The following is a 12099-nucleotide window of genomic DNA, read 5'->3' as shown; positions in this document are numbered from 1 at the left end:
CCTTCTGGCAGCAGGAAAGTGTGGGAAGAAACTGTGAAGTGTTGCAGTTAAGCCCAGCGGTCCCTTTACTTGCGCTGCCTCACTTCCTCCCTCCCCTGAGTATCTGACTGAAAGCTGGAGCCCATCCAGGTGCCTCTGGCAGCTATCTCACTTGCTCTCTCATTAGTGGAAGGTTGGCCAGGGTCTCTGCAGCCCCTAGTGTCAGGTTCGTGCAGGGCTTGACACTTTTGAGTTCACCCTCCCCCACAATGAGTCTTGTGAGACACCAGATATTAATGTGATCTCAGCAGAGCTGTCCCAAGTTCCTGTGAAGTTCTGTGATTCACATGGAAAGTCATGTGGTATCACTGGTAACAGGGGCTTCAGCGTCTGTCATGGGTGTGCTTCAGGCACTACTGACTGATCCACCTGACCCCCACATTTTGAAAACAGGCACCCCTTGTTCCATGGGCCTCTGAACTTAATTGTGGGTGTCCTGGTCAGGACCATCCTGAGGGCTGCAATCCAGCCTTGGAGACTACAACTCCCAAAACATTAGAGGAAGAGACTGACTGCCATTTCCTAGGGTGAGGCCTTGAAGCCTCGGTTTTGGATGCAGAGGCACATGCGTTTTGTGGGGAGCTGAGGCTGTGTTACTGGACCCCTGGCCAGGAATGGCAGTTGCTTTATGGAGCTCTAGCCCAGCTGGGAGCTGCTGTTGAGAAACTTCCGGGCTTGGACCAAGCAAGGAGCCAGGCAGGCTATTGCTGGCAGGGGTATTGGAACAATTTGTACAGTGGAGGTGCTGTGAGCCATTGAACCAAACTGTAAACCCTGTATATAATGGAAACCACTTCAAGTTAGGGGGTGCTGCAGCGCCCCCCTCACCCCTAGTTCCAGCACCTATGATCGCTGGGCGTCAGTGGAGCCAGGGCAGAGACTGCGGTGGTGCCCAGAGCTGCCTGAGGCTGGCTTGCAGTGACGGCAGTGGGAGGAACCACGGCCTTGTTTGTTGGGGCAGTGTGTAAAGGGGAAGGGGGACAGCAAAGAGACTTCAGTGTGAGAAGAGACTAAATAATCTTATTGGCTGAACAGGATCCAGGTTACTGCCCTCTGGTTCTAACAGCGCCCATCCTCAGGGGCTGTGCAGCTTGGAATGACCCCAGGTTAGATTCACTCTGCCCCATGTTGCCTTGGCTGGACTGCCTTACTGGATCCACAGAGCTTTCCAGGCCCCAGCTTCAAGATCTTTAAATGCGCCCACGCAAGGGTCTAGAATTCTGAAATTAAGAGGAGTGCCCCATTCTGGGATAGGGTAACTGGTGGCAGTGTACTAACTTAAAATGATTGTGACATTTTAATTATTCTCAATCTGTTACAGCGTGTTTTTCTAAATTGTGGAGTGAAGGGGTGCTAACTCTAGTCTAAGTGGGTATTATTTGCAGAGAGTGTATAACTGATATTTTTGGGTTAGCCCCATTGCATAGATTATCTCAGGTTTATTCCTGGAGGCTCCCCAGGCTCCCCAGTGGGTGTGTGCAGGGCCCAGCCAGGATTAATTTTGTTACAAGTAAAAGGACTGCAGCAGAGGAGTGGATCGAGGATTCCTACCTATCCACCATCATCACTGGGATATTCAGGATCTCCATCACTGTTGACAGCATCAGGCACACAGGGGGGTGTTGCTTGCTCCTGATAATCCAGGGAGAAAAGGAGGGGTTACATTTTGGAGGCACCATTGGGATCCTTCTGCCAGCCTGAAATTCTGCAGCAAGAAACCTTTTGTATCTATTTTATGCTATTGTAGTTCTGATTATTTTCCTGAACCCTACTGGACTTTAAAGGACTCTTATTTCTTTAATGAACTTTAGTATCTCCTCCATCATGGTAAGCTAACGTCCTGGTGTAGAGATTGGCATGCCACCCAGTCAAGCCCTTATCCTGGGTAAGGTCACACTGTTAGGTGTTGGGAACTGTGAAAATCTTTGGGAAGACCATGATTTTTATGGTTACTGAGGTGACTCTAATACCTAGACTGTGGCTGTATTGGTGAGAGCGGCTGCTGACTTGGACCCAATGTATGTACTCCAGAAAGTTGGGATTGTGGGTGAAATTGGCCCCTGGCCTGTGTTTCTGTCTGGGAGTGCCCAAAAGAGGAGACTATACCAGCTGGGACTGCTGATTTTGCAGCTAAAGTGAAGGCTTTGCTGGAAGATGTTATGGCCATCGTTAAACCAGCATCTGTTATGAATGAGTATCTGATAACTGCACTAGGATAATTGGTGGAAGGCTGTACTCGGTCACCCTGTGAGGGAGTTGGGTACTGTAAGATGAGTTTCCCCTCCGGTTAAAAGCTACTCCTGCTGGAGAGGATTACTTTGAATCCTAAATGGGCCAAGCTACCCAGATGATGGAGGAATGCAAATTTCATGCTTTAATCTGACCCTGCTTAATGTGTCGGGAACTTTAAATCCCTAACAGAAATCTAGATAGAGCTAGCACATTAGCCATATTGTGCATGCTTAAAACTGTATGCAAAATGAGATCACAGGGTATTCTCCATATTTTGTAATGTTAAGACGAGAAGCTTGACTACTGATGAACTTCTTTTTGGGGGGCTCTCAGCAGATGGGTCCTTCCACCCATCTTCAGTACATGGCTACATTAAAAAGAGACTTGCATGCTGTTTATTCGCTTGCTCACGCCATAGACGATAAGATGAACCAAGGTAATAAAGACGATTATGATCAGAAGGTGCAATACTATGATCTGCAACTGGGTGATTGAGTTCTTATCAGGAATCTTGGGCTCCCAGGAAAACACAACCTTGCATACAGTTGGGGTTTGCTGCCCTCCATTTTGGAAAGTCAAATATCTGCACTACCTGTCTCCCAACTAAAGCTTGAAAAGAATGGCGGCCCATTAAAGACCTTGAACAGAAACCATTTATTTCCTCTGGAGCAATGTGAGAATGGATACTCCATTGATTACTGAGCCAACCCCTGTACCCCAAGCATCTTGCCAGAGGAGACCCTGACACGGTTACCCCAGTGGCTATGTTTGGTTCCCCATTAGTGACTGATTCTAAGGAGGTTTACACCGACTATATATCTATGTATCCTGGACCGCAGATGTTCCTCCTGAGTCTGTTGTATTGTCACTTGAACCACACCAACCTGAAGGTTTAGCTGAAAAACCTCCTTTAAGTCTCCGGGTTTCCCTGTTTTTACCTCCAAGAGATGTTTCCAGGAAAGGCTCAGACCCTCTCAGTAGCCTACTTGGCTCTTTTGGTGTAGACAGGGATCCTGTTACAGATAATTCCCCTCTTCCCAGTAGTAATCCTGTGCAGAATGCAGAGCCTGATAAAGTGTTGTTGACTCCTTCTGCTGAAGAAGAGCTTGTGCAGCCCTTAAGGATGTCCCTGCGAGAGATCAGACTCCGCTCTGCAATTAACATATGATGCAGCTGGAGTTGCCAGTGAGGTGTCCAGACCTACTGTGCATCATGGTGTGGCTCTGTCCTCTGGCTCTAAAACACCTATTGAGTCCAAAAGGGAGGTAGAGCCTCTAAAGATGGGGACAAGTGTTTATCATGGCAATGCTCCCCTCAGGTTCGGTGCTTAAATTGTGCCTATTCTAGTGGGCCTGTACTTTGCCCAGAGAGCAACAGGGATTAAGAAAGTAAGTATTATTTTTGGGTTGTTTTCTTTCTTGTTATAGTTCCTTAATAGGGATATTAAGGGTTTTTCTGGTGGGGAGTCTCCCCTCCTCAGAGCTGGGGGGCTCCCTTTGCATGAGGAGTTGATTTTGCACTTTTATTTTATTTTGTCTTGTGAGGTGTGATTGGTTAGTGTGTTCCTTTGGGAGCTTCACCTCCTGCACAATCGGCCCTGACCACTTCCTCCAAAGGCAGCATTTCAGCTCAGCAGGAGGGCATGTGACAGATAATAAGAGCCCTGTTACCACCACTTGTAAGGGTTAAAAAACCTTTCAGAGTTTGGAGAGTTATGGCACTCTGGTGCTAGGTGATGAGACCCTGCAGTGAGATGCACAAGTTCAGGTAAGTCATTTCCCTTTCCATGCTACACTGTTGCTATGCTGGAATTTTCTCTGATACTGATTGTGATTTAGCTCAAAAGGCGAGGTTCACGGCTGTGAAATTCCTGGAGTGGCACTTGTTCTTGTACATGCTATTTTTAGTCTTTCCTGCACTGGGTTTTCAGTACTCTATGTGAGTAGTATGGTCTGTTTTCCTCTGGATTCTCATGTGGTTGTCAGTGTGCAGAGCTCTTTATGCTCATATAGTCCTTTATCTTGCAGGGGGGGACATCAGTTTCTCCCTCCTGCCAGTTTCTCTTTTCCATGGCTATCCTGTTTGTGAAAGGCCCCAGACTAACCGCCCTGGACACCGGTATATGCCATGAATCCACAGAAGTGGGGGTGGGGGGACGTGGGCAGCGGCAGGGCAAGCGTAGGTTCACACACACGGCTCCCGTCGTCCTGCGCCTTGGTAGTGTGCTTCAGGTCTGACCTGTGACTGTTATAAAAGGTACACCCACCTTATCTCTCCAACAACTATCCCAGAGCGTAAGAAGCTGGGTCACTCTGCAGGCCTATTCAGTTCTCTGCTCAGCCTGCCATGAAAGGTGCCGGTTGATGCCTGTTGTGATGTTCACTGGGGAGATTGAATCTATCTCCCCTTGTAAGTATTCTCACACTTCTTATCAAACTATCTGTACTGGGCTATCTTGATTATCACTCAAAAGGTTTTTTTTCCTTACTTAATTGGCCTCTCAGAGTTGGTAAGACAACTCCCACCTTTTCACGCTCTCTGTATGTGTATATATCTCTCCTCAATATATGTTCCATTCCATGCATCCGAAGAAGTGGGCTGTAGCCCACGAAAGCTTATGCTCAAATAAATTTGTTAGTCTCTCAGGTGCCACAAGTACTCCTGTTCTTTTTGCGGATACAGACTAACACGGCTGCTACTCTGAAAACTGGAGAGATGGTGCACCAGATGGGAACAACTTACGGCTGCTATTGACCTGGGCTGCATTTGAACCAATGCTGTAGAGGCGACAGACTCCAGTTCCAATAGCTTATCTCCTAATCCCTCTAGCACCTATCTTGGACTTAATAATTCTTGGTACAAGTTGGTCATCAATGTTAGACTTAACCAGCATGATAGTGTGCAGCCTTGCCTCCTTCTTGTGTCCACTTGATTCTCCAAAGGGGATTGCTGCTGCTCTTGCTGTTGTGGTGGTGTATGGTGTGGTTGTGGTGTATGTGGAGGTACACCTGATGGCCCTGGTTTGTTTTCTGTTTTGGCAATCCACACCTACTCTTTCTTGCTGAAGACTCACATTCAGGTGGTCAAACAGAACTGCCTCCCCCCCATACCAATGTTGGCATGTCACAACACAAGCATTGCTTTCATACATCAGCCGTCTTCAGGCAAATATTGTAGGGTTAATGACATTGCATCTTCCCCAAGTGAATGCGGGACACTGGTAATGTCCTGCCAGCTTACAATCAAAATTGTTACTGCCCCACACAACTCAGCAAGCTTATTCTGAGGCTGCACATTCAAACTGTATTCAGGTAGCTCTGACGGGATCTGCACAAATGCCACCTTGTGGCTGGAGCACTGTTTGGTGGTTAAAACAAAGGAGTGTGGGAAGGAGATGTGGGTTCTACTCGCAGCTTTGACAGTGACTTGCTGCATGACCTTGGCTGAGACATTGTCCCTCTTTCCATACACAACCCACATCAAATGACACTTATACTCACTAACTCACATTGGCATGAAGATGAGGCTTCATTCATTAGTGGCTGTGAAGCGTGTTGAGATCCTAGGCTGGAAGGTGCTGGGAAGATCATTACTGACACCGATAAGACAGGCTCTGCTGTGCTGCAATTCTCATAATGTTACCACCACTGCTGCTGCTTCTGTCCTCCTCCTACCCCCAGCCCTGCTACATTAACAGCTGCTGTGCTCCGTGGTGCCTCTCCCTGACGCTCAAAGGAAAGGAGGAAAGCATTGCAGAGTTGCCACCTGCCATCCGTGGGTAGGAAAGTATCCATTCCCTCAATGTGCTCCCTTTCCAGGATGTGAAAATGGTGTGTTCAATTAAAATGCCCTTCTGCTGGGACTGGCTGCCAGTTCTCAGGAGATGCAGGTACAAATGGAGCTGCCATGCACACTGGAACTCTGAGGTTATTGCACGTTACTTTTTTATTGCAGCAGATGTTAGCAAGAAGATACAACAATAGGTGACAGGAGAAGCCTTTCAAATATGCAATACCACCACATCAGCCTCTTGTGAGTAAGGTTGACGCTTCAGGCAGTTGTAGGCACCATGTGCTGTATGTCAGAGTTCCTGGATTTAGCTGAGGTCTTCTGCCAGCCAAGTAGGGAATTGGGAGGATGCTTTGGGGGGAATCTTTTAAATGCTGGAGCAGTTGGTGGTTGTTTTGGAGACTGTACTCTTGATTAAAGTCTGGGTGTCTTTAATGTGGATGCTTGGATTGATGTCAAGCATGGCGAAGCCCAGCGAAAATTGGAACTGGTTAAGTGAACATGCAGGAAGGGCAGTGTTAGCAAAGGGCAAACTTCAACAGAGTCCAGAGCAGAGATTAGGACAAAATTAATTTCCAGGAGCCAGATTCTTCACTGCTTTGTACCCTGTGATGTCATTTGTTCCTTTGCAAAGTGGTTGCAAAATGCTGCAGAATCTTAAGTTGCAGCACTGTACACCCGCTTTGCTCAGCTGTAAATGACAACACAGGGTGCAAGGCAGAGAAACAGGTCCCAGATCTCCAATTCTCTGGAAATTCAGAGATTTAAATCTCCTGAGTTTTGTTGAAACCACTATAAAAATAGAACCCATTTACAAAATTCATACACAGATTTGAATTCCAAATCCTCCCATAATTTGGGGTTAGATGATTGGTGCCTCCCCATACTGGGTGGGCACCAGCTAAAGGGGAGGACACGTGACCTCCCCAGGTGTCTCCTCCCTGCCCTGCCCCCAGCCCTGTCCCCTGCACGCCCCCCGCCCCATGTTACCTGTGGGGGTAGAGGGGACTCTATCCTCCCGCTGCACTGGCTCCCCCTGCCCCTGGCACCTTCAGCTGCTCTCCTGGGCAGCTAGGTCTGGCCCAATGCAGCACAGCAGCTGCCTGGGAGAGCATCTGGCTGCAATGGCGGCAGGCTGCCCCCCATGCTGGCTTGGCTTCAGGGACAGGGGCCAAGTGAGCTGGAGCCCACCTTTCCCGTGTCCAGCAGCAGCTGCCTGGAAGAGAGACTCGCTAGGGAGGGGTGGCAGCGGCTTGCTCTGGCTTCCAGAGATAGGGGCTGACTCCGAGCATGCTGGGCAGGAAGGGTACTCCGGCTTGCTCTCTGCCCCTGTCCCAGAAGCCAAGCCTGGGTGGGAGGCAGCCCGCCACCACTGCAGCCAGGTGTTCTCCCAGGCAACTGCTGTGTTGCACCAGGCAGTTCATCTAAGCCCTTAAAAATTCAGATGAATCATCACTAAACTTTTCAACTCTCTGGAGAAGTTGTAAATTTGGGCTAATAGTCTTGGGAGAAGGTGCCTTTCCTGTGCTGTATTTTCTGCTATTAGTAGAGCCTGTGCCATATCTCCTGCAGAATGGTGGTTCTTTAGGTTCTAGCCTCAAAGCTGGAGATACAGAGGCAGCACTCAAACAAATTGGATGGAGGGAAAAAGTTCTCATGCCGCCAAGATTCAAGGTTTCCCGTTCAATGGCAGGTGTGGGGAAAGTTTGGCAGGGTGCCATGTTTATTATATTATATCCAAAGCAGCCCAAGCATCCTTTGTGACAGAAGCATAAACCTCTTGGCTTTAAAAGTGAGTTGTTTTTCTCTTTAATGGCTACATCTTTCCATTCTGTAACAGCAGTAGGGTAAGGGAAAGCATGTGGCTTTTGCTTTAAAAGGCTTTCCTTTGACTCCTTCTACAAGCCTGTTCTCTTTGGGGAGTGACTTATTTCATAATTAGCCTCGGAATATAGGATACTGTAGGAGTGGAGGGCTGCATTGGGAGCAAGGGGCAGACATAGCTTCTCAGAATCTCCTGATTTCTGGCAGAACTCTCACCAAGACTGGCCCTTATTCAAAATGGCTGCTGTCTGCCATTACTTTAAAATGGACTGAAGCCACACGAGGCCTATAGTCAAAATAGAGGCCATTTCCTTACAACTTTTCCATGTGGAAGTGAGTGTGCCCCTAGTAAAGATGGACTGGCACTTCCCATTGGAAGGCTGCTTCCACGCTTAACAGTTCCAAAATCAGGAGTCAGACAGTATGAATTTAAATCTCATGATTTTAGGGAGATCTGGTTATTGAATGCGGAGGGCTGTGATCACAATATTCCCAGCATCACCTCTCCCTCCCCTGCGCCAGAACCCTCTGGGTAATCCCATTGCACTTGGCCAGCAGTTACTGTTGGATGCTTGGAGTGCACTTGTGGTGATGAGTGGAGAGGGTCTCTGGTGCTTTTGGTGATGAATTGTGTCCTTCCTTCTCCGTCCCCCCTCTCACCCCTCCCCTCACCCCCAGGTTTCGTCAGTTTTGACAATCCAACTAGTGCTCAGGCAGCCATTCAGGCCATGAACGGCTTCCAGATCGGCATGAAGAGGCTAAAGGTCCAACTAAAGCGGCCAAAAGATGCCAACAGACCCTACTGACCCCTGCTCACCCTGGCCCTGCAAACAGGTAAGGCATTGGCAGACCAGACTGCCCCAACTGTGGTACAAGCAGGAGAGTGTGGGGGTAGGGTGGTGTTTTCACCAAATCATCTGTGCTTGCTGCTAGGAAGCCAGGGGGCAGTATGGCATCTCCTGTTGTTTCATTCATGCCAGGATGATGCTGACTTCTGTTGATCTGTGCACCACTGCCATTTGTTGGAGAGTGTTGGACCTTTGACTTAGCTATTAAAGCTGCTCCTTTAGCTCTGCCTTATTCTTTCGGACCTGGTAGTCCTGAGTTTGAATCAGTGTGGTCCAGTGGCTAGAGCGCCAGATAAGGACTCACTCCTAGATCTGCTTCTGACTGGCTGGGTGACCTGGGGGCTAGTCACTGTCCCTCTCTGGGCTTCAGTTTCCCCATCTGAAAAATAGTGATAATAATGTTTGCCATCTTTTTAAAGTACTTTGAGATCACTTAGTGCTAGATATTGTTATTATTGTTGCTTCCTTTCAAGTTGGTGTCTTGTGTGTATCATATGCAGCCACAAACCACTGCAAAGTCCCTGATCAGCAGGGATCCTAGAAATCCATTTGCCATGGAAAAACACAGAATTTGCATTTTTACAGAGAATCTTTGGGTTTTATTCTGGCTGCCCAGCTCTGAAGGTAGAGCGGAGAGCGGTGGCTGCTGGCAAGGCACCCAGCTCTGAAGGCAGTGCCATCACCAGCAGCAGTGCACAAATAAGGTTGACATCAGGGCCGTACTTAGGCATATGCAGATGCACAGCTGCATAGGTCACCTGAACATTTGGGGCACTCCTGGGTCTTAGTGTCCACCCATTCACCTCTTCCTATCCCTGTTCTGACCCTTCCTGCAGGCTCCCACCACAGCTGGCTGCTGCAGCCTGTTGTGTCTTCCTCCAGAAGGGATCTGGTACTTAAAAGTGAACAACTCTTCCAGCCTGCCAGACCTATTAGCACAACATTGAAACTGTTAAAGAGCCATTCAAGTGGTAATGAAGCCATTTAACAAGCATTTGCCAACCCCCAGGTATATACTGCCAGTTTTTGAATTTACTGACAAAGGCCTTGGCTACACTTGAGAGTTACAGCGCTGTTAGCGGCTTTATAGCGCTGTAACTCACTCTCCATCCACACTGGCAAGGCACATACAGCGCTGTATCTCCATGGCTACAGCGCTGCTCGTACTCCACCTCCACGAGAGGAGTAAAGAGTATAGTGCTGCTACTGCAGCGCTGGGGCACCAGTGTAAACAGGGAATAATCTTAGTACACTGCAACTGACCTCCAGAAGCTTCCCATAATCCTTTTAAGTGAAGATTCCGCTCTTTGTTTTGTTGTGAACGCCGGGCTCTGGAGCTGGTTATCAAAAAAACAAACACAGCTAGTGTTTGCTGTGAATGAACAGAGGCAGGCAGGGGGGCTCCCTTTGGAACACCCACAGCTAGTGTTTGCTTGAAGAGAGGGGGAGAGAGAGGGCTTGAGGAGAGAAGCAGCACGGTGCACGGGGCGGGGGGTTCGTCTCAGGGAGGCTGCTTATCTGGTCTGTGAGGAAAAAAAAACAGCTGTTGTTTGCTTTCAGTGAGTGAGAGGAGGTAGGGGAGGGCGTTGGAACTTGCAAGGCAGCTGTTGACAGAGTGTCGGCTCCAAAAATCCACTCTCTCTCTCTCCCCCACGCTCCCTGTCACACTCCACCCCACTCCCCTCTTTTGAAAAGCACGTACAGCCACTTGGAACGCTGGGATAGCTGCCCATAATGCACCGCTCCCAGTGTCGCTGTAGATGCTGCAAATGTGGCCATGACAGTGTGCTGGCAGCTGTCAGTGTGGACAGACGGCAGCGCTTTCCCTACTCAGCTGTATGAAGACAGGTTTAACTCCCAGCTCTGTACAGCTGCAAGTGTAGCCATACCCAAAAACAGATGTGCATTACTGTAATATTTACTAGAACATGTTAGTCTACAAGACGTTAGTTTAAAATATGCTTTAAAAATATTTCATTAGTGTGTTGCTGAAGATTATAAAATGACATCTCTAAAAAAACCCTTGCATAGATTTTTAGATGCACAATCTGAGTATTCATCTTTAGCCTTAAATTCTTGGATCTTCAGACATATTGTTTTTTAAATAAATCCTTCAAATGACCACCCTTATCTAAAATACACATGCGAGCCCGGGCCGCTGTCAGGCATAGGGGCACCAGTTTAATAATACTGCATAGGATCCCTAAGGACGGCCATGTGTGGCATGATATGGTGTTGCCGCCCTTACTTTTTCACTGCTGCTGTCTGCAGTGCTGCCTTCAGAGTTGGGCACCTGACCGGCAGCTGCCGCTCTCCAGCCACCCAGCTCTGGACGGCTAGGGAAACCAAAGTTCAGTTTTTCTTTTTTAATTGCAGAAAAATGGAGATTTTAATGTTTTTTATTAGAGAATTTGGGGCAGTTTATCACAGAAAACTGGGATCCCTGATCATCGTGCACTGTTTATAGTAATGCATGGCGCATATGCACATAGGGTGATGTCATCAGCTACCTACCTACATGCAATAGCAGCATCAAGACTGATGTCCAAAAACACATGGGGTAGCTACTCTCCTGAAGCAAGTCCCCCAAATCTAGCCGAGGGCAGTGATGCACAAGCACATGGTGTGCCAACCACAGAGAGGATTAGAAGCTGTTTATTTGCTAACTGCTCAGGGTTCAGCTAGTTTTCAGAGGGATAAGCACCAGGTTTGTCCTTGACCCTACTGGACTCACACCAGATGCCTGTTCCCACCACTTATTCAGATCATTCACCTTCCAGACTGCCGAACCCTTCCCAGGTACACTAAGGGGACTTTCCGATAGAGACGGCTCAAGCTGCAGAATTGGGATCTGAATTTCAGAGAAGGGAAAGAATTGAGAGTGTTTGGATTCAGGGTGTGGGTTCAGGTCTCTCTCTGCTTTGAAAGTGTGCTGGCCTTTCCACTTCCAAAATGTCATCTGCCAGTACTTCCAGACAGAGGTCTCTGAACAGGACATTGTGTTTGGGGAAAGTCAGGCCTGAACTCGGGATGTCTGAACCATATTGGATAAAATCAGATTTTCAAACTGAATCTTCCCTAAAACTCAAACGCACCAGAGCGCCCCTTCTCCCCACAGTATTAATCACACTACCACTTCTCCATCCAATCTCCAACCCAAATGCAACTGGACCAGAGCTTCCAAGCCCTTTCACAGGTTTTAAATGCTCTGTTCAAGTTTCATTTGCTCTTCCCATTTTATTTTCAGGCACATTTTGCTTCCCTGCCTCTAGCCAGGACATAGAAGCAGCAAACACTGAGCTGAAACTAGGAAACAGTAGGCGAAATCTAGTGAGAAAGCTTATTTGTGCACCATTTCTAAGCTAGC

General features: G+C 48.1%; 1 protein-coding gene across 12 annotated transcripts in view; it reads left to right on the top strand.

The window, feature by feature from the left end:
- CELF6 (CUGBP Elav-like family member 6) overlaps nt 1-12099 on the top strand; it is a 222244-nt gene that overhangs the window by 195378 nt on the left and 14767 nt on the right. For 11 of the 12 annotated variants that reach the window (XM_030578566.1, XM_030578554.1, XM_030578557.1 and 8 more), the window contains one exon: nt 8563-8718. The exons of the other annotated variant lie outside the window; for it this stretch is intronic. In XM_030578566.1, coding sequence (XP_030434426.1) covers nt 8563-8690 — 128 coding nt within the window. In that variant the 3' untranslated portion in view covers nt 8691-8718. The remainder of the gene's footprint in view (nt 1-8562; nt 8719-12099) is intronic. 12 annotated transcript variants of the gene reach the window in all.

Source organism: Gopherus evgoodei, chromosome 10, assembly GCF_007399415.2.
Source record: "Gopherus evgoodei ecotype Sinaloan lineage chromosome 10, rGopEvg1_v1.p, whole genome shotgun sequence".
Taxonomy (NCBI): domain Eukaryota; kingdom Metazoa; phylum Chordata; order Testudines; family Testudinidae; genus Gopherus; species Gopherus evgoodei.
This window is presented reverse-complemented; position numbering and strand designations above follow the sequence as displayed.